At 47.9% G+C, this 22,641-nt stretch overlaps 1 protein-coding gene across 17 annotated transcripts in view; it reads right to left on the bottom strand.

The window, feature by feature from the left end:
- Positions 1 to 22,641, bottom strand: part of ZNF618 (zinc finger protein 618) — a 199,541-nt gene that overhangs the window by 26,723 nt on the left and 150,177 nt on the right. For 9 of the 17 annotated variants that reach the window (XM_042965291.1, XM_042965297.1, XM_042965293.1 and 6 more), the window contains 8 exons: positions 20,515 to 20,592; positions 19,859 to 19,897; positions 18,223 to 18,282; positions 14,633 to 14,722; positions 13,688 to 13,723; positions 13,518 to 13,595; positions 6,672 to 6,731; positions 6,069 to 6,158 (listed from right to left, as the gene is read on the bottom strand). In XM_042965291.1, the coding sequence (XP_042821225.1) occupies positions 6,069 to 6,158; positions 6,672 to 6,731; positions 13,518 to 13,595; positions 13,688 to 13,723; positions 14,633 to 14,722; positions 18,223 to 18,282; positions 19,859 to 19,897; positions 20,515 to 20,592 (531 nt within the window). The remainder of the gene's footprint in view (positions 1 to 6,068; positions 6,159 to 6,671; positions 6,732 to 13,517; positions 13,596 to 13,687; positions 13,724 to 14,632; positions 14,723 to 18,222; positions 18,283 to 19,858; positions 19,898 to 20,514; positions 20,593 to 22,641) is intronic. The other 8 variants (XM_042965298.1, XM_042965301.1, XM_042965308.1 and 5 more) reach the window with 4 other exon arrangements.

Below are 22,641 nucleotides of genomic sequence, written 5' to 3'. Positions count from 1 at the left end.
CTGATGGCTCGGAGCCTGGAGCCTGTTTCCGATTCTGTGTCTCCCTCTCTCTCTGCCCCTCCCCCGTTCATGCTCTGTCTCTCTCTGTCCCAAAAATAAATAAAAAACGTTGAAAAATTTTAAAGTGCTGGAAAAAAAAAAAATCTCAACCTAGAATTTCATATCCAGAGAAAACATCCATTGAAAGAAACAGGTAAAATAAAAACATCTTCAAGTAAGAGAATCTTTCCCCAACAGACCTACAATAGAAAAAAATGTTAAAGGAAGTTCTTCAGGGAATAAGGGAAAATGATTATAGATGGAATTCAGATTTATTATACAAAGGAAGGAAAAGCACAGGGAATGGTAAATATGTTAGAAAATATAAAAGGCATTTTCTCATTTCTTAACAAATAATAGACTGTTTAAAGCAAAAAAAAAATTATTGGGCTTATAACTTATGTAGACATAGATGTATGGTAAGAACATAAAGGACAGGAGAGTAGTAAATAGAAGTACACTGTTATAAGGTTCTTACATTACGTGTGATGTTATGAATTAAATTTATGATAGATTGTAATACATTAAAGATGTGTATTATAAACCACAGAGGAACCACTAAAGAAAAAGGGGGTACAGCTAGAAAGCTAACAAAGGAAATTTTTTTGGAAGTTCTTGATTAATATTAAAGAAGGCAAGAAAAGAAGAAAAAATGAACAATAAGAAGAGATGGGACAACTAGAAAAAATATAAGGCAAAATATACAAAATATAAAAAATATGAACTACAAAATACAAAAATCCAACCATATCCATATATATTATTAAATGTAAATGGATTAAACACTTCATTTAAAAGGCAGGGATTGTCAGACTAGAGAAAAGAGTGAGAACCAATTATATGTACATACTTCAAATAGAAAGACACAGAAACATTAAAACAAAAAGACTGAAAGAAATACACCATGCAAACACTAATTCTAAGCAAGCTGCAGCAGCTGTATCAATATCAGATAAAGTAGATTTCAGGACAACAGGTATTACCTGTTAAAGAAATTAAGAAATAAATAAAGGTACTGAACAATTTTTAAAGGGTCGTCAAAACATAATGGTCCCAAGTGTGTGCACCTAAAAGCAAGGTTTCAAAACACATGAATCAAAAACTGACAGAACTAAAGGGAGACACAGCATATCCACAATTACAGTTGCAGATTTTAATGTCTGTCTCTCAGTACTAGATAGAACAAGTGTATTTTTTTTTTCTAAAGCCTGAAAAGGTGTAGAGATTTGATTATTAACCAGCTTAACCTAAGTGACACTACACTCAGGGAATATTCTTTCCAACTCATTCTAAGAGGCCAGTTTTACCTTGACACCCAGCTGAGACCAGGACATTACAAAAAAGAAATGTACACTACTGGTTGGAATGTAAATGGCATAACCACTTTGAAAAACAGTTGGGTTCTTTCTTAAAAGTTAAATACACACATATCATATGATCCAGCTATTCCACTCCTAGGTATTTATTCAAGATTAATGAACGCATTTGTCCATACAAGGACATGTACACCAATGTTGAGAAGCTTTATTTGTACTAGCTCTAAACTAAAAACAACCCAAATGTCCATCCGTAAGTGAATAAAGGAAACTGTGGTATCTACATCTATCCAATGGAAAGCTACTACTCATCAATTAAAGGGAATGAACTACTGATAACATGTAACCATGGATGAATCTTAAAACAATCCATGGTGAGTGAGAGAAGCCAGACCCTCCCCCCACACATAAAAAGGGTACATACTCTAAGATGCCACATATGCAATATGCTAGAAAATGCAAATTAATCTATAGTAACAGAAAGAAAATCAGTGTTTGCCTGGGGATGGGAAAGTGGTGAGTAAGGGATTATACAAAAGCACAAAAAACCTTTAGGGGTGATGATATGCTCGTTATCTTAACTGCAGTGATGGTTTTGTGAGTGCATACATAGGTCAAAACTTATCAAACCGTACACTTTAAATACAGGCACTTTAGGGGTGCCTGGTTGGCTCAGTCGGTTGAGCGTCTGACTTCAGCTCAGGTCATGGTCTCGCAGTTCGTGGGTTCAAGCCCCGTGTTGGGTTCTGTGCTAACAAACAACTCAGAGCCTGGATCCTCCTTCAGATTCTGGATCTCTCTCTTCCCCTCCCCTGCTCATGCTCTGCCTCTGTCTCTCAAAAATAAATAAATGTTAAAAAAAATTAAATACAGGCACTGTATTGTGTAACAATATGCCTCAATATTGTTTAAAAAAACTTCACCAGAAGAATTTTATTTTCTTGACTATGATGATGATCATCATCAAACCACTGATTGAACATGGGGCTCTGCTAATTCTAGGATTGTAGCTCCCTATCCTTGAGAAATCAGTTGTGGAAGTGATATTAAAAACCAGGTGAAATCCTAGGGAGTTTTAGATAGGAGTGATCAGAAAATATGTTCTTGAGATCAAATAACTCTACAAACTACCCCAGGTCTTAAAATAATTCAGATGCCTTTCCAAGAAAAATAAGTTTCAAGGAAGAAAATCACTCTCCAAACAAAGAGGAAACATTCCAACATTTTAAGTTTCTTCAGTTCATTTCAGAGTTGGACTTTCTGATACTCTTAATGTGTTTTAATAAAGTATAGGCATTGTGACTTATTTAAGAACAATGACAGTAAATCAATCCATGTAATACACATTATCAGAATAAAAGATGAGAATCATAGAATCATCTCAACAGGTACAGAAAAAAACATAAAACACCTATTTATGACAGAAGAGTTCAGTAAACTAGGAATAAGAGGTAACTTCAACCAATAAAGGGCATTTATAAAAACCTACTTCAGCTAATATAATACTTAATAATGAAAATGATCATCCTTAATGATGAAAAACTGAACCTTATGATTATGAAAAAGGCAGAAATACTCACTGAAGTTTTATACTCAACACTGCACTGGAAGATCCTAACCAGTATAGTGAAACAACAAAAAAATACAGACTGGAAAGAAGCAACGTTATTTATTAGTAAATGACATCAGTATGTATACAGAAAATCCGAAGAAACTCGTAAAAATGTTATTGGAACTAGTAAGTGAATTTAGTAAAACTGCAAGATACAAATTCAATATACAAAAATTATGTCTTTATGTAATAGCAATAAATAATTGGAAAACTGAAAATCATAATAGTGTCAAAAAACATGAAGTACTTAGAGATAATTTCATGAAATACGTACAAGATCTCTACTTTGAAAAATACAAACTATTGCTGAGAGAAAAAGACCTAAATACATGGAGAGATATACCATATTCATGGATTGGAATTGCCAATATTATGATGATGTCTATTCTCTCTAAATTGGTCTGTAGATTCAGAGTAATCCTAAACAGAATCCCAGTTGGATTTTTTGGTAGAAATTGGGAATCAGAAATTCCCCTAACATTTATATGGAAGAGCAAAGTTCCTAAAATTGACAAATATTCTTTAAAAAGAGCAAAGTCGAAAATCCCAGAGTACCTGAATTTAAGGCTACAGAACTCCAGTAAATGAGACCATATTGGCATAAACATAGATAAATAAATCGACAGAACAGAAATAAACTGACACATATTTATGCTTTCAACTGATTGTCAATTCAATGCAATGCAATGGGGGAAAGGACAATCCTTTTAAAGAATTGTTTTTTCAACGTTTATTTATTTTTGAGACAGAGAGAGACAGAGCATGAACGGGGGAGGGTCAGAGAGAGGGAGACACAGAATCTGAAACGGGGTCCGGGCTCCGAGCTGTCAGCACAGAGCCCGACGCGGGGCTTGAACTCACGGACCGCGAGATCATGACCTGAGCTGAAGTCGGCCGCTTAACCGACTGAGCCACCCAGGCGCCCCAAGGACAATCCTTTTAACAAATGATGGAACCACCAGATATCTGTATGGGATAAAATTAATCTCAACTCCTGCCTCTCACCATTCACAAAAGTTAACTTGAAAAGATCACAGACCTAAATGCAAAGGCTAAAATTTTAAAGCTTCCAAAAGATAATTAAGGAGAATATCCTCACAATCTTGAGGTATTTAAGATATTCTGGGTAGGACCCAGAAATCACTAGCCAGAGAAAAAATTGGTAAATTAGACTTTATAAAAATTAAAAACCACTCATCGAAAGATACTGTATGAAAATCAAAAGGCATGTTGAAGACTGCAAGAAAATATTCATAGTACATATACCTGATACAAGACCTGGCTCTACAATGTATAAAGAACTCTTGCAATTTAAAAAAAAAATTTTTATTGTTCATTATTTTTTGAGAGAGAGAGAGACAGAGAGAGAGAGAGACAGAGAGAGACAGAGAAAGCAAGCAGGGAAGGGGCAGAGAGAGAGGAAGACACAGAATCTGAAGCAGGCTCCAGGCTCTGAGCTCTCAGGACAGAGCCCAACGGGGGGCTCGAACTCATAGACCGCGAGATCACAATCTGAGCTGTAGTCAGCCGCCCAACTGATTGAGCCACCCAGGTGCCCCAAGAACCCTTACAATTTAGTAATACAAACAACCCAACCACAAAATGGGCAAAAGACTTTAGACAATCTCCAGAGTAAAATACACACGTGGCCAATATGCAGATGAAAGCATGCTCAACATCACTGGTCATCAAGGAAATACAAATTAACACCACAATGACCAGTAAGCACTCACCAGAACAGCTAGCATTAAACAGCCCATCACCTCCAAACTCTGGCAAGAATGTGGAGGAAGTGGAACTCCCATATGTGGCTGGTGGGAGCGTAAGATGCTACAGCCATTTTGGAAAATGGTGTGTAAGTTCTTAAAAAGTTAAACACACTCTCCCCTATGACCTAGCAAGTTTACTCCTTGGTATTTTACCCATGAAAAATAAACACATATGTCCCCAAAAAGCCTCCTACAAACACTTTCATAGCAGGTTCAGTCATAAGAGCCTAAAATGGGAAACAACTGAAATGAACAAGCAAATGGCTCAACAGGGGTATTTTCATACAATGGAATACTGCTCAGCGGTAAAAAAAAGGACAACTGATACATACAACGTGTATGTGTCTTACAGACATTATGCTAAATGAAAGCAGCCAGGCACCAAAGAGGATCATCAGATGAATCCATTTGTAAGGACTTCCTCTGCAGTGAGCACAGATCCTTCTGGATACTCTCACCAGACCCAGGGTCCTCAAGCCCTAGCCCTGGGTACCACCTGATGAAGCCATCCAGTTCAGCCCCTAATTCTACACAGAACCCATCGGCACCCAAATCTCTAGATCCAAAGCCCACTGGAGGGGCTGTTTCAACCTCAGCAAACTAATCCTCTGTTGGATCTAGCCTAAATCTCTCATCTCCTCCTAGCCCACATATCTGGGGATCTAAGGATGGGGCCCCCTCTGACATCCAGGAGGGACGCTGGGAAGTCAATCAGTGGTATCAGGAGAGCGGAAGGCTGGGCTGTCCCAACGGAAGGGCCCTTAGAACTCTTTTCCTCCCAGGCCAAGGGAGAAGGGAGAGATTGAGGGCCAGAAACAGGATGGGGCCCGCCCAAGGTCACGCAACCCTGCAACCCAGCTGATTAAACCCAGGGCTTCTGAGTCTCGACTTAGCATCCCTTCCCCCTTTTTAACTTTTCCACCACCGAGGGCAAAAACGGAACTGTCCTGTCTAGTTGGCCATCGCCTAGCCTGGGTTAGGCCATGCGTCGGTTCAGACTGAAGCTGTGTCACGGGTCACTGGCTCCGGAGTGGGGGTCTCAGGAACCACAGGATTCAGAGGTGCTTAGGGGTGGGGCCGCTGGAGGACTTGGATGAATGATGCCCACCCTGAGTCTACCGAGGGAGACTCAGGCTTTCCTGGCTGAAGGGTGGGGCTTTCCCAGCTAATCCAGCTACTGCGGTGAGGTGGCCCGGGTCAGGCCTGGACACCTAGAGGCTGCCCCAGGCCAGGCCCACTTGTACATTCACCCTGCCCTGGCAAAGCCTCGGCCTGTGGCTGGCCCACCCCTCCCTCCAACTCCTCCAGGCCCCAACCAGAGAAGGTACTCACTGATGGGGGCGTGTAAGGCCACGTGCTCCTGGTAGGGCGTGTAGTACTTGTACTGCTTTCCGCAGAATTCACAGGTGTAATTGCCAGTTTCTGTCCAAGGAGAGGCAAGTGTGGGAATGGGCACGTGACCCCCAGCAAGCAGCAGCGGCATGCTCCCTCCCCTCCGGCTCCCCTCATCCTGGGACCAACTACAACCCTGAGCCCACTGGAGTCAGCCTGCCTGGGTTCAGCTCCCAGCTCCTCCTCCATGTCCAGCCGTGTGACCTTGGGCAAATCTCTTAACCTCTCTGTGCCTCAGTTTTCCTATCTATAAAACGGGGGTAATAATCGGACCACCTTGTAGGATTGCTGTGAGGATTAAATTTATACGTCAAGTGCTTAGAACAGTACCTGGCACACGCCGTTTCTCCGTCCACGCTCCCCCCCAGACCCTGGTGCTCAGGAAATGTGTGGTGACCAGTGCCAACCTCTCGCTCAGCCCCTCTGCGATGGCCACGCTTGGGTCCCCTCGTCTCCAAGACCTTCCCCGCCCCCAAGCACCCCCACCCCCCCGGCAGAAGGGGTCACGTCTTCCTCTCAGGCCCCACCAGACTTTATCTTTACCTCTCTTTGGGCACTGCCTAACTTCTTTCTTCTTAAAAATTTCTGATGTAATATTGTTCACTGGGGGAAAATTATAAAATACTGATAAATACAAATACAAAACTTAAAGAGTACGAGAAATTTCAATCATCTGTCGCCCCCAAACAAAGAGCAGCAGCTGCCCCCTGGGGTGGAGTGTGCAACCTTGCCATCCGCCCCCGGGGCCCACCCCTCACTCCCATCTCCTCCAGAGCGGGCTCCTCTCCCTGACATCAGCTGTGTAGCTCCGGTGGGCCTTGAATTAGCCAGCCCTGATCCGTATCCTCTTTGTAACCTGGTGTATTCAATCGACGATACTTTGTGGACATCTTGCTCAATCAATAAACATCGATCCCTACTGCATTTATTGGCTGTATGGTTCCCTCTGGACTTTGAAATCTGCTGAGCCAGTCTCCTGCACCAGGGGATGTTCAGATCGTTTCAAATTGTTTTCCCTTACCAAAAAAAAAAAAAAAAAAAAAAAAAAAATGCAGCGATCCACATCTTTGTAGAAATGTTTGCACATTTGCTCATCATTTGTCACATCGTTGCAAAGTAAAGATTATTGTGCATAATCTTTGCTCATTATTTCCTCAGGATAAATTGCGGGCATGCATTTTTAAGGCTTTTGATAACCACAGCACCAAGTACATATCAAAAGGTTGGGCCAATTTTTATCCCAATCAGAAAGCTGTGCCTTATAGGGAGAATTCTATTGCACTGCTGGTTTTATTTTCCATTTGTTTTGAGTTCTAAGGAAATTGACCATTTTTCATGTTTAATTAACTGTAGTTTTTCTTTCGTGACTTTCCCATTTGAGTTTACAGCCAATGTTTCCATAGGCGTATTTACATTTTTTTAATGGCTAAGAACTCTGCAGATTAAGGACATCAACATTTTGCTCTATATGTCACAATTATTTTTTCTCAATTTTTTAAAATTGTTTGTGGTCTTTCTCTCTCAATACGGATTTAAACTTTTTCATAAATAACTTTTATAACTGATTCATGAACACCGGAAAAGATAGACGATTTGCTATTTACAGGCTTCGAAGTTGTTAGTTAGATCAACCGTATTAATTATGTTATTCAAGCCCTACATGATCCCGTTTGTCTACCTGCTCTCTCCAAGATGGTCATGATCAACCTTTCCATTTTGTCATATTCCTAAATGTATTTTGTATTTTTAGATGTGATGTTGTCTGCCGCATTTAAGCCTCACGAAATCAAAACTGTCAGTGTTAACTAACTAACTAACATTACACGATTTTCTAACACGGTGCTTCTCAAAGGGTGGTCCCTGAGCCAGCAGCACCGGTATCGTCTGTCAAACTGTTAGAAATGCATATTCTCTGAGACTTATCCAGGACGCTGAAAGCAAAATTCTAGGAATGGGATCTAGCAATCTGTGTTTTAACAGTCCCCCTAGAAAACTGTGATGCAGAGGAAAGTTTAAGAACCACTGCTCACACTTCTAATTATACTCTTGTATTAGTTTGATGGACATTCATTCCAAATAGTTACTTTCTAGGATCTTTCTTTCTACTTGTCTGCATGTGCCTGAAAACACTTCCCTAAACTGTCTTGGGAAAATTCATTAAAAAGATACTTTGCTAAATGTCAGCCGAAAATGATGAGCAAAAGCAGTCATGGTTCCTGCCTTCAAGGAGCTTACAGTCTGGGAAAGGAGACAGAAAAATCAAATAATCACACAAACTTAACACTGCAACCACAAGAGGGGCTCTTAAAGGAGACACTTACAGTGCTATGAAAATCCTAACAGGGAACTCAATTTAGTTAAGGAAGCAAGAACGAGTTCCCTGAGAAAGACAAAAGATGAGGAATTAACTAAGTGTGTTGCTAATAAACCATTATTTCAAATTAACCTGAGAATCTCTGTCTTCTAATGAAAGAGATTATGCCATTTGCTTTTATTTAAAGCCATAATTGACTTGGTTTTACGTGTTTTATGTTTTGTTTCTTTTTTTTCGTGCTCCACCTTTTCTGGTTTCCTTTGTTTCAGTTGTTTGATGAATGAAATCTTCTCTCTGCCTTTCCATTATTCTCCAATATTCTCCTTTGTTTTACATAGCATTTAAGATACATGTCTGTTACAGTTAAGCAGAAAATGGTATTTTCAAGTCTATTACCATTGAGAAAGGCAGTTTAACTCCATGCTTCTCACACTTTTGCATGTTTAAGAATCATCTGGAAAGATGGTTACAACACAGATTGCTGGGCTCCACCCCAGAGATTCTGAATCCGTGGCTTGGGGGTGGAGCCTAAGAATTTACATTAAAAAAAATTTTTTTTAAATGCTTATTTATTTTTGAGAGAGAGAGAGAGAGAGAGAGCACAAGCGGGAGAGGGGCAGAGAGACAGGGAGACACAGAATCCAAAGCAGGCTCCAGGCTCTGAAGCTGTTAGCACAGGGCCTGACACAGGGCTCAAAACCACCAACCACGAGATCATGACCTGAGCTGAAGTAGAACACTTAACCGACTGAGCCACCAGGCGCCCCAAGAATTTACATTTCTAATAAACTTCTATGAGATGCTGCTGCTGCTGGTCTAGGGCCCACACCATGGGAAGGGCTGGTTTAACCTACCTCTACTGTATCCTTCACCTATTCCTTCCTTCTCATGTTTTTAAAATTCATTTTTAGTATTTTACAATGATCTTTGTCCTTTGCATTCAATTTTATAATCAGAGTCCAACATTTTAAACTTAGCTTCTAGCTTATCTGGTTTGACCATTTACCACCAGTCCTCCCGAGCTAGGACTTCATTCCTGACAATGGACTCTTCAATGTGCTTAGTTCCCTGGAGTGTGTTTTTTAAATTTTCTGAAGATGGGTACACAGGAGAAATACTGGGTTTGGGGGCCCTCACTTTCCCCTTTACTCCTAAACTGTAAGCTGTCTAGATACAAAATTGTTAAGATTACAACCTTTTCCCTTCAAAACGTAGTGTCGTCTTCGGACATTTAGTACCGTACCCAAGTCTGAGGCAAGTCCCCCTTGGGTTCATCTTGGATAACACCTGGCTTTTCTTATGTCTAGATGCCTGTGTATTTTTTCTTTATATTTACAGTTTAAAAAATCACTAAGATCTATTTAGTTATGGGTCTCTTTACATGGAGACAGGTTACACCACAATCATCTGTCATCACCTGAAATACAATGAGCCCTTAAATCTGCACACACAGGTCTTCCTTTAGCAAAATTTTCTCCTATTGTATCTTTGGAGTATTGCTTCTGTCCCACTGGTACAACACCACTAATTATCTGAAACTGGCTCTCCACGCTCTGTATTTAGCTTGTTTTCCTTTCCCCTGGTTATCTTGATCCGTTCAGGTTTCTCATCCCCATAACTAATTCCGTTTCTGCAGATCAATTCTGCTCTTTACTATCTATACTGTAGGTTTTAATTCTGCGCTTCTATTCTGTCTCTCTGCAGTCCTTTACGTCATTCTTTTCTCTCTGCCTCTTCGTTCTATCCTGCTGCTCTGTCACCACACTTCAGGATCCTCTTTCACACGGGTCATGCTGTGGACTGAACTGTGTCCCCCTAGCTCCCCAGATTCAATTGTTGACGCCCCACCTCCCCAGGTGATGGTGTTTGGAGACAGGGCCTGTGGGAGGTAACTGGGTTGAGATGAGGTCATGAAGGTGGGGCCCTCACGACTGGATTGGTGCCCTTATTACAAGAGACACCAGGGAGCTTGCTTCCACTGGTCTCCCATCATGTGAGGGCACAGACAGAAGGTGGCCATCTGTGAGCCAGGAAGAGGGTTCTCACCAGAACCTGACCAGGCTGGCACTCTGATCCTGGACTTCTAGCTTCCAGAACCGTGAGAAAATAAATTTGCTGAAGCCATCCAGTCGGGTATTTTGCTAGGACAGCCAAGGAGAGTGAGGTAAGTCATATTTTCTTACACTTGATTATGGTTGTCACAGAATGTTCTTCTAGATTTTGTAGTAGGGTCATCTTCAGAGGTATGCTTGTCCTCAGAGTCTCCTAAATTCTGTGGAATTTTCACAGATTCATGGTTTGGGGTTTTTTTTTAATTTAAAAAATTTTTCAAGTTACTCTTCCCTATCCACATTTAAAAAAAATCAAGTAAACTGCAGATGAATTCAGACTTACTGTTTTCGATAGACATGAGTGAACTGTCCTTGACCCTCCCATTATCATCGTAGTCATGAGCATGGGAGACCAGTGCCATGGTAGTTATTTCTCAGATCTGCAGCAGGAGAGCAGCTGACATGCAAGGCCCCTAGGACAAACTGTCTCCTTCTAGAAGGATTCCTCTGCTCTGTCATGGCTCCAGCTTCTTCCTCCCTAATTCTCCAATTTGCTCAGATGATGTGGATATGGAAGGTGTACTTCCCAGCATGCACTGCTTCAGGGTCTCTCCTCTTCCCGGACCAACAAAACTCTATTGGTGGTGCGGTGTGCCTCTCGTGGCTCCTCTCACTCTATGGCTTCTCATTTTTAGAGTTCTGTGGCCTTGGGCTGCCTGAAGCCCAAGCAGCAGCGTTCTTACCTCATAAGGCAGCTCCTGAGCGGTGACGGGAGATGGTCACACTATTTTAGCAATCTCCGCTCCATAACATCAAGCTGGGAGCGTTCAGGGAGCCAAACCCAGTTCCCTTTGCTCAGTGCAATTCCCAACTGCTTATGGTGTGTGACAATTCCACCGGCCGTCTGTCTGACTCAGTTACTGATCTACAGAACAAGTTTCATCTAGTTCTGTACCTTCCTGGGTAACAGGTACCACTTATTTACTAATGCCTTCCGTGTGTGCCTAAAAGACTACACTAATTCCTGTGCAAACATAACCTCATCTCATCTCCACGACAATCCTGAAAGAACTGTCACCACCCCATTCTCGAGTTAAGGAAAGCGTAGATTAGGGAGATTATAGAGCATGTACGCCCTCATGCAGGTATTAAATGTAGAGCTGGGGTTCATAGATGGGGTGCTCTAAAGCTCTTACAATCGGCCGTCTCTCGACAACACCACTTGTGTGTTAAGCCCTGGATGCAAGCCAGGTGCTGGGCCAAACACTTCCTGCAGGCATCCTCCAACAGCCTTACAGAACAGATAGACGCTCTTGTCCCCAGCTTACAGAGGAGTCAAAGGACACTCAGAAGGGGGATAAGTAGCTGGTAAATTGGAGATGGCAGCATTCAAATGTGGGCCGGATTCCAATTCTACTTTCATAATTATGATGCTGCAGACAGAAGGGCAGTGCTACCCCGGGGCGGCTGGCAGACAGTACTAACGTGGCAGGTCACAGACCCCGCTGTCCCCGTCCTGTATCTGTCTACGAATGTCCATCATAGAACGTGTCTGATTCCCATGTAGGTTTCCCCACGGTTTAACTTATAGCAGTTTCAGTGTTGAGGGTTTCATCATTTTCTGAGGGAAAAAGAAAACGTGTCATATGCACGGTAAACACATGACAAGCGTTATGCTAACCACTTCGCAAATACTGCTGCCTCTCCCGTTTCTGGAGTGCTTTAAGAGTTAAGACAAAGCAGGCTCATCCTCTACCACGGAGGAGGAAGGACGGAGAAACAGGATGGGGACCGGACCAACGGCTTCCAAGGGTCAGGGCCAAGCTCCACCCTTTGAAGAGCATCCCCAGCTTCCCTGCTTTAGCTCCTCGACTTTCCTTGCCTTGGATTTCCTCATCCTTTCATTCAGTGTCTGTGTGTCTATTCTGCAAGCTACCTTCAATCCTTATTGTAGTGAGGCAGAGTCGACAAAGGCCTTTTCCTGTTGGGTGGTAAGCAAGGAAGGGGAATGTGAATTCCTGAAGGGCTGGGCCAGACCCCTCTCACCCGTGAGACTCTACGCAATCCATTCTTCTAGAAATAGCCAAAATAGTCTTCCTAAAGTGCAAATCCGATCAAGTCCCTTCCCCATGTGGTAAACTCTCTGGCTCCTTGTCCCTCAGAATGAAGTCTAGATGCCTTCCTCTGGCATTCAAGGCTCTCTCTCAAGACTTCAACTCAGAATTGATTTGCCTTTCAATTCCCAGAACAGGCGCTGCTCTCCCACTTCCGCCTATGACGCAAGAGCTCATTCCCCACCCTCGTCCCCAAGCAGAAGCCTCCAGGATTCCCGAGGCTGGCCAGGTACTGCGCCAGCCCCCATGGCTCCTTGCACTTCAGGTTATGCTGGAACTATCTGCTACTGACCCGCTGCCCCCTCCCTGTACCCAAGGGCAGGGCCACAAATGCCCCGCCCACTGCTGTGTCCCCACCACACTCAATGCAAGTATGCCGAGAACAGGCAGGCCGCTGTGTGACCCCCGCCCTCAGGGGTTTACTTGGGACAAGGACAGCGTGTCTACATGTGGCTCCCCTGGACAGCTTCATTTGCTGAGGAACCCCTTCAGATGACAAGAGTTATTTTCCGAGCACCTACTATGTACCAGGCACTGTGCTAATAGGTGATTTACATTCACGATCTCATTTAATCCCCCAACAAACCTTCGGGGAAATGTCATCCTCATTGACATGTAAGGAGCCGAGGCTCAGGACGGCTAACAGACTACCAGGGCACCAAGCATGTGCTCCTTTCACTGCCCTGACCGTGACCCTGTGCTGTTCTGCTGCTCCTCAAAAGCTAAAGTCCTAAGACTGGCCCATTTGACAGGTGGGCAAAGTGAGGTCTAAGGAGGTCAGTGGTCACTGGCCAGCACCACTGTTTCAGGGTAAGTGATGTCACCCTCTTCCAATGGCAAGACTTAGCCCTCAGCCAGTCTCCCCCACACCGGCCCAGCCCAGCCCAACCCCAGAGAGAGGCCCGCATACTTGGCCCGATTTTCTGGAACGGTTCCGGGGGTTCCTCCTTCACTTCGTCAGTGGCCACGACACCTTGGTCGAAGGGGTCTGTGGGAGAACACACAGCCCTTAGCGCCCTGGCAACCAGGTCTTGGGAGTCCGGCCGGGCACAGGGAAGTGAGCAGCCACCAAGGACTTACCTGCCCGATTCTCAGGGGCCCCTTCCACACTAAATACTGCACCCGGGCAGGAGGCAGCAGCCGCAGAAGGAAAGAAGCAAACGGGAGGCCTGTTAGTCCCTGCCCACGGCTGCCTCTGCCCAACGCTCCCAGCCTCTGGAGCCCAGGAGAGCCTACCCTGGCCAGCATGGAGGCCCCAGAAAACCAGGGGCCACAGGAGGGCACATCCCAACTGGGACACAGACTGTGCCTCCATTCCCCATCCACCCCACGGGCTAGGGTCCAACCCAGAGGCGGGCAATTTCTGCCTGGCCTGTTTCTGGGTCGCCAACAGCTACTTGAGGGGCCAGGGCAGGAGAAAAAAAGGAAGAGACCAGTAGGAAAAAAGAGGCGATGTGAAAAGGGAAGCCAGCGGGAGTGAGTGGCAGGGCCTGGTTGTCACAGCCTGCGACAGGCTGGGGATGTGGGGCTGGAATGGGAGCCCCCCTCCATCCTTTCCAGGCCCAAGACCCTATTTCTAGGATTGAGATTCTAAAAATAAATTACCTAAATTTATTGTTCCAATTTCTAACTCTATAACTGAAGACACTAAAATACCATCATTCATTTTAAAAAACTGGTTTAATTTCATCAGAGCATGTGAATACTCAGTATGAAACTGTAAAATGCATCGATATGAAATTGCTAAAATTCGACGGATTTTGACCTACAAAATGCAATTTCACTTGGGTTACCCTAATCAGAAGTATGTATGGAGTAGGACGGGGACCTTCTCTCTCCCAGAATCCTCAGGGTTCGGTCACTGCCCTCCTGGTCTGACTGCCCTCTGACCTTCCTCTGGGTGGGAGGAGGGCGGGGACAGCTGGTGGGTGGGGTGGCAGGGGGACAAGCAGCCCTGGGGACGGTGGGGGGGGGGTGCTCCTCTTTATTTGACTCTACTTCCCGGCAGTGAGGGGCCTCACTCACCATCCACCGCGTGCAGGTCCCGGTGCTCTTGGAAGCAGCTGTAGTATTTGTACTTCTTCCCGCAGATGTCACATGTGTACCTGAAATTGTCTGCGGGGGACAGAGAGACACGTGTAGTTACCAGGACTTCGGTCACTCGGGTGGGGTTTCTTTGGGCCAGCTCATCGGCTTCACGACCCAAACATGAGACTAGCCCAGACTAGCCCCAGCTGGTGAGCCACGGAGAATCAGTGCCGGGGACGTTAGGGGTCCTCTCCACAAGGAGACTGGAGGGTGCTGAAGCGACTTTCAAACCAACCCGCAATCCCACTCTGTGAGCTGAGACCTGAAAAGGGCCTGACCCCACCTCCCTTCTCGAGGCTCTGCATGTGCAAGGTGCCAGACCAGGCACTTCCTGTCTTTCCTCCATTGGTTCTTGTGACTGAGGGGGAAGAAGTAAGCCATTAAAAAAAAAAATTTTTTTTTAATGTTTATTTATTTTTGAGAGAGAAAGAGAGACAGAGCATGAGCCAGGGAAGAGCAGAGAGGGAGAGAGGGAGACACTGAATCCAAAGCAGGCTCCAGGCTCTGAGCTGTCAGCACAGAGTCTGATGCGGGGCTTGAACTCAGGGACTGAGAGATCATGACATGAGCCAAAGTTGGACGCTCAATCGGCTGAGCCACCCAAGCGCCCCAAGAAGTAAGCCATTTAACACACAGGTAGGCTGAGGTTCAGAAGGGACCTGTCTGTCCCAAGCCCCACAGTTAGGAGGGCCTGTGGTAGGCAGCTTCCCAAAGACCCTGGCCTCCTGGCATTTACCCCCTGTACGATCTCTTCCCCTTGAGTCTGAACCAGATCTAGTTGACTTGCTTCTAATAAAGAGAAGGGAATGAAGTGATGTCACTTCTGAGATTAGGTTACAAAAGCCCGTGACTTCTGTCTCTCTCACACTGCCTGCCTCTTGCTAGCTGCCATGTTGTAAGCTGCCACAGAGAGACAGCCACACAGGAGCCTCTGGTAAACAGCCAGGGGGGAAGTGACACCCTCGGTCCAACAACTTGGGAAGGATCCTGCCAACAGCCATGTGCGTGAGTGTGGACGTTGGGCCTTTCCCCGGTTGGGCCTTGAGAGGAGACCACAGTCCTGGCCAATGCCTCACGTGCCTCATGAAACCATAAATCAATGTTTGTTTAAGTCATTCAGCCGTGGGGCGGTGTGTTCCACAGCAATAGATAATGCACACAGGGCCAGAGTTCGGATGATCCCTACCTAGGTCTATCCAAATTCTGGGGCGGGACTCCCTTAGGACATTGCTCTCCCCACGCACTAGCACAGACGTCCTGTGTGTCTTCCTTGGGCAGATCTCGGGATGACCCACCCACCTCACCTTCCGGACTATGTCCAGCACAGGGAGACAGAGTGGCTTACTCAAGGCTGCACAGCAGCACAGCAGCGAGGCATAGCCAAGATTCAAATAGTCACTCAGCTCCATGCCATAGCTGAATCAGGGCACATGGCCTCTCTCTGCCTGGATAAGCCCACCTTCCGCTCCTGACTGAGGCACCAGCCTTCTGGCCCTCCTTCTGCTCTCCAGCACTCAAATACAGGATTGAGGAGGCTCCCTCCATCCCGACGTTGCAATGCCAGGAAATTCTATGGGAAGGTTCTGGTCCCTGCTTAGCTGAACTTAGGGGCACAGATGACATTGGCCATCTCCCTGCCTCTGCCCCCACCTCTTAGACTGCACCTGTCATCTCCCAAAGTGCCCTGGCATCTGCCACAGAGCCTAACTGGTCCCCAAGTGAGATGCACACAGCGTCAGCACACACAGTCACTCTGAGGGTCTGAGGACCCGGCATGCCACCATCCCACCAGGCCCTACCATTTCTGTGCCCACACCTGAACCAGCCAGGCAGTGGAGGGTAGTGGGGGGAGAACAGGTGAAGAACAGAGGAGGAGAGGCCTGGTCCTGCTCTGCCTCATCCAGACTGCCAGCAAGGGCTGACCCCACCTCGGGATTCACCTTCTGCTCTTTCCCCCCTAATGTGAAGGGACAGGAAGGTAGTAATGAGCTGATTCCCAGGGCCTCTTCCAGGCCGGCCATTCTAGGATTCCAAGCCTGGCTCAAGTTCCCATCCAGCCTAGACAATAACCTCCCCTCTTCATGTCCCATCTGGACCACAATCCTCTCTGAGTGCTGGATACTGGGGAGCAGGTGGAGAAGTCAAGGGCATCCAGGATCTGCTGGTTCCAGATGGGGCCCCGCCCCAGAAATTCCTCTCCCATACGGGCCAGTGCCAGTCGCACTCCGCAGCTGCCGGCCACACTCGTCTCACATCTGCTCACATGGCCCCTCCTACCACCTCCAATAAACGGTGAACCCCCAGCTTTCTGCCACTGAGACGCGCCTTTGCCCTGCTCTGTCGAATCCCATACCGCGACCTCTTCTCAATGCGGGTGGGGACCACAGTGCCAGGCCTACCTAAGACAGGAGTAGATGAGAACCAAAGAGTTATCCCCACAGGAAAAAAGGCAAAATAATTTTCTGTCAATGAAACGACACTTTCAGAGCCTCCAAGGGAGCTCAGAAATGTCTCCCGGAAGGGCACCACGAATCCATCTGGAGAGACAGACTCTGCAGTGGGGCTGCATGACTCCAACCCGACTCGGATGCCAATCAGCACAACTAACGCTGGACACACTCCCTAACCTGAGCGCCTTGGTCTTCTCATCTGCAAAATGGGAATGAGACGGTTCCTTCATCTCCGAGTTGTAATGAAAAATGAACAGAGCACAATGCCCAACCGACAACAAATACTTGGTAAATGTTGCCTAATATCGTTTTGGAAAGGGAATCAACGTAACGGCCGCGACAGAAGTAGACATGGAGTTAAGCTTTTCTTTTCTTAGTTAGGATACAGGTGAGCGCATATATGCCTCCATTTATGATGATATAATTTTTCTAACAGCTAAATGAAAGACCCCTGGACTAGAAGGCATGAGGCCTGGTTTCTATGCCCACCTCCATTACTAACAAGCTGCATGAGTTCTCTCTGGGACTCACTGTCCCCATCTGCAAAATGGGTAGGCTGCACTTGGTATTCTCAACATGATGCTTTTGGCTCCAGGACTCCACGGTCAGGCTCCTGTCACGAGGCTGGTGTTGTGAGGATGCCTGGCTTTCTATGCAGGCACTGCTGGCTTGGGTCAGGATAGGGGTGCAGGACTGAGAATAAAATAAAGCACAGTGGCCATGGGGAGAAAACTCCCTCGGGAGGAAGGCAAAAGTAATGGAAGGACTAAAAATACCCTTGGCTACAGAGTCCTCAACAGCCAGGGGGCCTCCGGGAACCACGGAAGCCAGATGGAACACAATGGATCATTGAGGGGCTGCCGGAGAGGCCAGGGGCCCAGAATAGCTAAGGAAGGAAAGACAAATAGAGAAGATCTTTAAATGTGTGGCTGACCACAGGCAGACCATGGGAGCCGGAAGAGAAGGAAGCTTTTGAAGAGGAAGGGAGCCAGGGGCCAGGCTGGGGCAGGGCTCGGAGAGGAGGGACAAGCATTCACTACCTCCTAGCCGTGGCCCTCAGGCAGGTGTCTGACGTACCTGAGCCTCGAATGTCTGGAAAATGGAAGCTTAGCCTCAGCACTGCCTGCCTCTCACGTGCTGTGGGAATCCAAAGAGAGAATGGATGGGAAATGCTTTTTGGACCCAGTGCAATTAAGGCCCTGCTTTAGCTCATACACCTCCTCAAACTGCTTTGTTTTAGACTTTTTTTGGTCATGTCTATAATTTAAAAAAATAACTTTTTTAAGCTGACTTATTTTGAGACACAGAGAGAGCGAGCAGGGGAGGGGCAGAGAGAGAGGGGGAGAGAAAGAATCCCAAGCAGGCTCCGCACTGTCATCGTGGAGCCTGATGCGGGGCTCAAACTCATGAACTGCGAGAACCATGACCTGAACCTAAGCCACGACTCAGAGGCTTAACAGACTGAGCCACCCGGGCGCCCCTGGGCATGTTTATTATTTTTAAAAACCTTTTATGGCAGGAGGAACAGGCTGACGAACTATGGGCTGCCCACCCTCTGCTCTGGTGAAAAATTCATTTCCGTCTGTCTCTGGCTATGTTCATGCGGCGTGGCATAGCTGAGTGGTGGCGACAGAGATGCATGGCCTGCAAAGTCTAAAATATTTACTATCTGGTCCCCCTGGAAGGGTCCGCTGACCCCAATGCAGAAACCTGTTCAGCTCCTCCAATTTTCATAAACCAAAATCACCTGCGCCATGAGCACCCAGAAACCCCTGCCCACGATTTCTTCCAGGACGAATTACTTTCCCGATCTTGTACTGCCCGTGGACAGACGTTAGAGGAGGAACTCTGTGTCGGGCTTCTTTTGCTGACGGTGTTTGTGGGTAATCCGTGTGGCTCTACGTCTTTCTCCCTCGTTGCTTCACGTGAACACGCCACGACTTATCTGTCCACTCCGAGCACTGGGCACTCGGGGTGGTTTCCAGTGTGGGACTGTTGCAAACACGGCTGCTAAGAACACCCGAGTCACCGTCCTTTGGTGGCCACGTGCACACAGTTCGGTTGGGATACACCTGGGAGGGGAACTGCTGGGTTCTGGAGCTCAGGTTTGTTGGCTGGGGAGAGGTTCCGCCCCAGCCTACACTCATCTGGCTTCTTACCGGGCCCGTGGGTTTAGACCTGGGGGCAGGGCGAGCAGGGCCCACGAACAGCAAAGCAGAACACTGTCCTCAGCTGGCGAGGCCCTGTGGCTCCCCAGGCGCTGCTGGGATGGCACACCCCAGAGACGAGTGCCCGTGGGTGTTCGCGAGATAACTCTCCGAAGTAGCATTTCCCAAACATCAGCCATGAAGCCCCAGGCCCATCCAGGAATTGGGAGTCAAAAGAACAGAGGAGGAGATGATGCATACACTGGGTTCCGCAAGTGAGTGCTTGCCCGTGAAGGGCCCCGAGAAGTCCACAGCAAAGAAACGTGTTCATCTGAGCGGAACCCAAGGCTGCCCCGGGTTATCTGGCCAGAGAACCCTTTGCTGATCGAACACCTATCTGCCGCCCTAGGACGTGGGCCGTGGGACACACCTTGGGAAAGGTTGTTCTGAGGCTGCTACAATTCCATAAAGACCCTGTGGCCGGCCCCACAGCCTGAACCACAGCAACGTGGTTCAGGACTCCCAGAGGGCAGTCCTGAGGGACAAGAGCGAGGGGAAATACTCACTGCCTTGGGAGGCTCCCTCCCCTGAGGTGGCTTCAGTGTCTATAAGAGAGAGAAAATGAGAGGGAAGTGAGCGGACTGGACCCGTGGCCGGGCCGTGCCAAAAGAGCGAGAAGAGCAAGGGCAGGTGGTCCACCCACCACCGTGTGCCCAGGATGCTCTCTGCGCACTGAGGATGCAGCGCACACAGCCTCACAGCCCTTCTCCGTGCCCCCTGACCCAGCGCCCTTCCTCCTGGACCATCTCTCCCGTCCCCTCAGCCCTCTCATCTTCGTAACGGCCACAGCGCCCCGTCCCCGCTCCCGGGGCCGCCTCGAAGAGCACACCAGATGGACCCGCGAGCACCTTCCCTGCAGGGGCCGCCACACCAGGCGGCACTGAAGCATCCTGGGAGGAAGCGGGCCCGCGTGGGGCAGGCAGGGGCACTGGTGACAGAAGTCTGGTGGCATGACCTCCCGTCCCCTCTCCCCCCGCCAGCCCTGTGTGCTCTCCCAAGTTAAGGAGGCCTCTCCTGTCCGCCTGGGTCTCCCGCCTGCTGCAGAAAGAGGGAGAGGACTGCAGCTCTGGGGGAGGGGGGTCCGAGGTCATCCCCAAGGGGGCCCAGGGAGAACACCAGACAGAGAACGGGGAGGTGCGGCCCTCAGCCCTGCCCCACTCACCTCGGTGTGCCCGTACATGGGTCTGGAAACAGTTATAATATTTGTACTTCTTGCCACAGATTCCACACTCATAGGATCCTGGACAACAGAAAAGGAAGGGACAGGTCAGTCGGTACCCAACATGTGCAACCATGAGGTCCCAGGACCCGCAGTGATGTCCCCAAGCAGCAGGAACTCTGTGACAAGGGGTCAGGGGTCATCCAACGGGCTGTCTCGTCCCCGGCAGGCAAAGGGGCAACAAGGACCAGCAGAAACAGCATTGAGCCGGAGGTTGGGAGGCCAGGGTCTCGTTCACAAGTTTTTGCCCCAACTCTCTAAGTGAACTTGGGCAAATCACTTCCATCTCTGGGCCTCAGTTTCCAAATCTGTAAGGTGGAAAAGACAACTCTCATACTTACTCCTTGAGAGGAAAAAGGAAATGAACATAAAAGTGTTCTTTCAGAATAAGGAATAAATGGCATCCACAGGAGAAAATCAACACGCATTCAAGTAACTTCTACCTCCGCTGCCTACCAGGATGGGACGGAGGTTAAGAAGACAGTCTTCGAATCACATGGATCTGGTCTCTGTCCCTCTTCTGCCATCTACCCACACCACGACCTTGGTAATTCCCTTAGACACACTAAGCCTCAGTCTGCTCACGTTTCAAGGGGCTGTAAGTACCCACCTCACAGGGGTGGCCCCACGATCCCCCTAGGAAGCGCCCAGCCCTCCCACGGATGTGCCCTCCGGGGAGAGCACAGAACACCGGGAGGCGGAGCAGCTTTCTTGTTCTCTCGGGCATGCGGAGACCCACACGGCGTGATTGCCTGACTCCAGCCCTCCGCAGGGCCCTTTTCCCGGGAGTGGGTAGACTGAAACGGCCGAGTTGCCAGCAGGCATTTCAGACAGGTCAAGGTGGAGCCCACCCACACGGAGCACGCGGGAAAGGCCCATGGCAGGAAGCCAAGCAGAGCCCCTCAGACCTAGCCTGGCAGGGGCCCCACGAGCAGAGGCCCTGCCCAATCCCTCACATAGGCCCGCTAGCACCTGGGCTCAGGCCGCATCCTCCCCAACAGAATGGCCAGGAAGCTCGCACCAGTAGAGGCCCTGGCCCCACTCCGGGGTAAGTGCGCTGGAATGGCTGGGGCTAAGGGCCTAGGAACCCGCCTTTTTCAAAAGGGTCCTCAGGGGATTCTGACTCCCAGCAACGAGGTACGGGAAGCACTGGTTTTAGAGTAAGGCAGGCCTGGGAAGGAATCTCCACTCTACCATCTGCTGGCTGAGCCTTAGTGTCCTCCTGGGTAAGGTGTGGACAATGCAACAGCATCGAGTGAAGACTGAAGAAACCTCAAGTGTTCCTGCCTTGAGCCCAGATGTTCGGTGAGTGCAGGCATCACCAGTTCCTATTGTCTTCAGCCCCTCCCGGGGGCAGAGGCCTGTTTACGTGTAAACTCCAGGTATTAAGTCACAAGAGCACTGAGCTTGGAGACTGTCAGCTCCGTTCCCCCCCCCCCCCCCCCCCCCCCCCCCCCCCCGGCTGATCTCAGGCACATCCCCCTTCTGGTCCGAGCCTCAGCTGCCTCACCTGTAACACAAGACGAAGATTCCTACACCTCATGACTGAGGTCAGGATTAGTAAGACACCACATGTGAGCCGGCTGCCACACAGACAGCCGCGCCACCGCACTCCTGTGGGTCACTAAAGTGGACGCTGTCATCCCAACACTAGCATGGAACTTAGCAGTCTGTCATCCAGTGGTTTTCTATGTGTTACCCTGGTCTCACAGGGAAAAATACACATATGTGGAGCAAAGATCCAGTTGTGTATTTCTTCGTTTTTAGCCCCGTGATTGGCACACAATGGGGAGGCTCAATAAATTCACAGTGTCCTGCTGTTCTCCTCATCTGTCCCTGAGTAATAATGACCCTGACTCCCCTCCTATGGCTGGCTATGACCCACTCTTCAACAGTTTCTGCCAGTTTCCCTTCAACCAACTGAGAATTTATGGAGCATCTTAAACATGCCCGGCACCGGAGCCCCAGCCGTGAGCGAGAGTGTGAGTGATCGCCGCCCTCTGTCTGCCAAGAAGCAGACAGGCCACTAGGCAAGGGGACGGGCAGGGTGATGGGGTTACCACAGTCAAG

This window comes from Panthera tigris, chromosome D4, assembly GCF_018350195.1.
Source record: "Panthera tigris isolate Pti1 chromosome D4, P.tigris_Pti1_mat1.1, whole genome shotgun sequence".
NCBI lineage: Eukaryota > Metazoa > Chordata > Mammalia > Carnivora > Felidae > Panthera > Panthera tigris.
The sequence above is the reverse complement of the archived record's forward strand: the minus strand, read 5'-3'. Positions and strand labels throughout refer to the sequence as shown.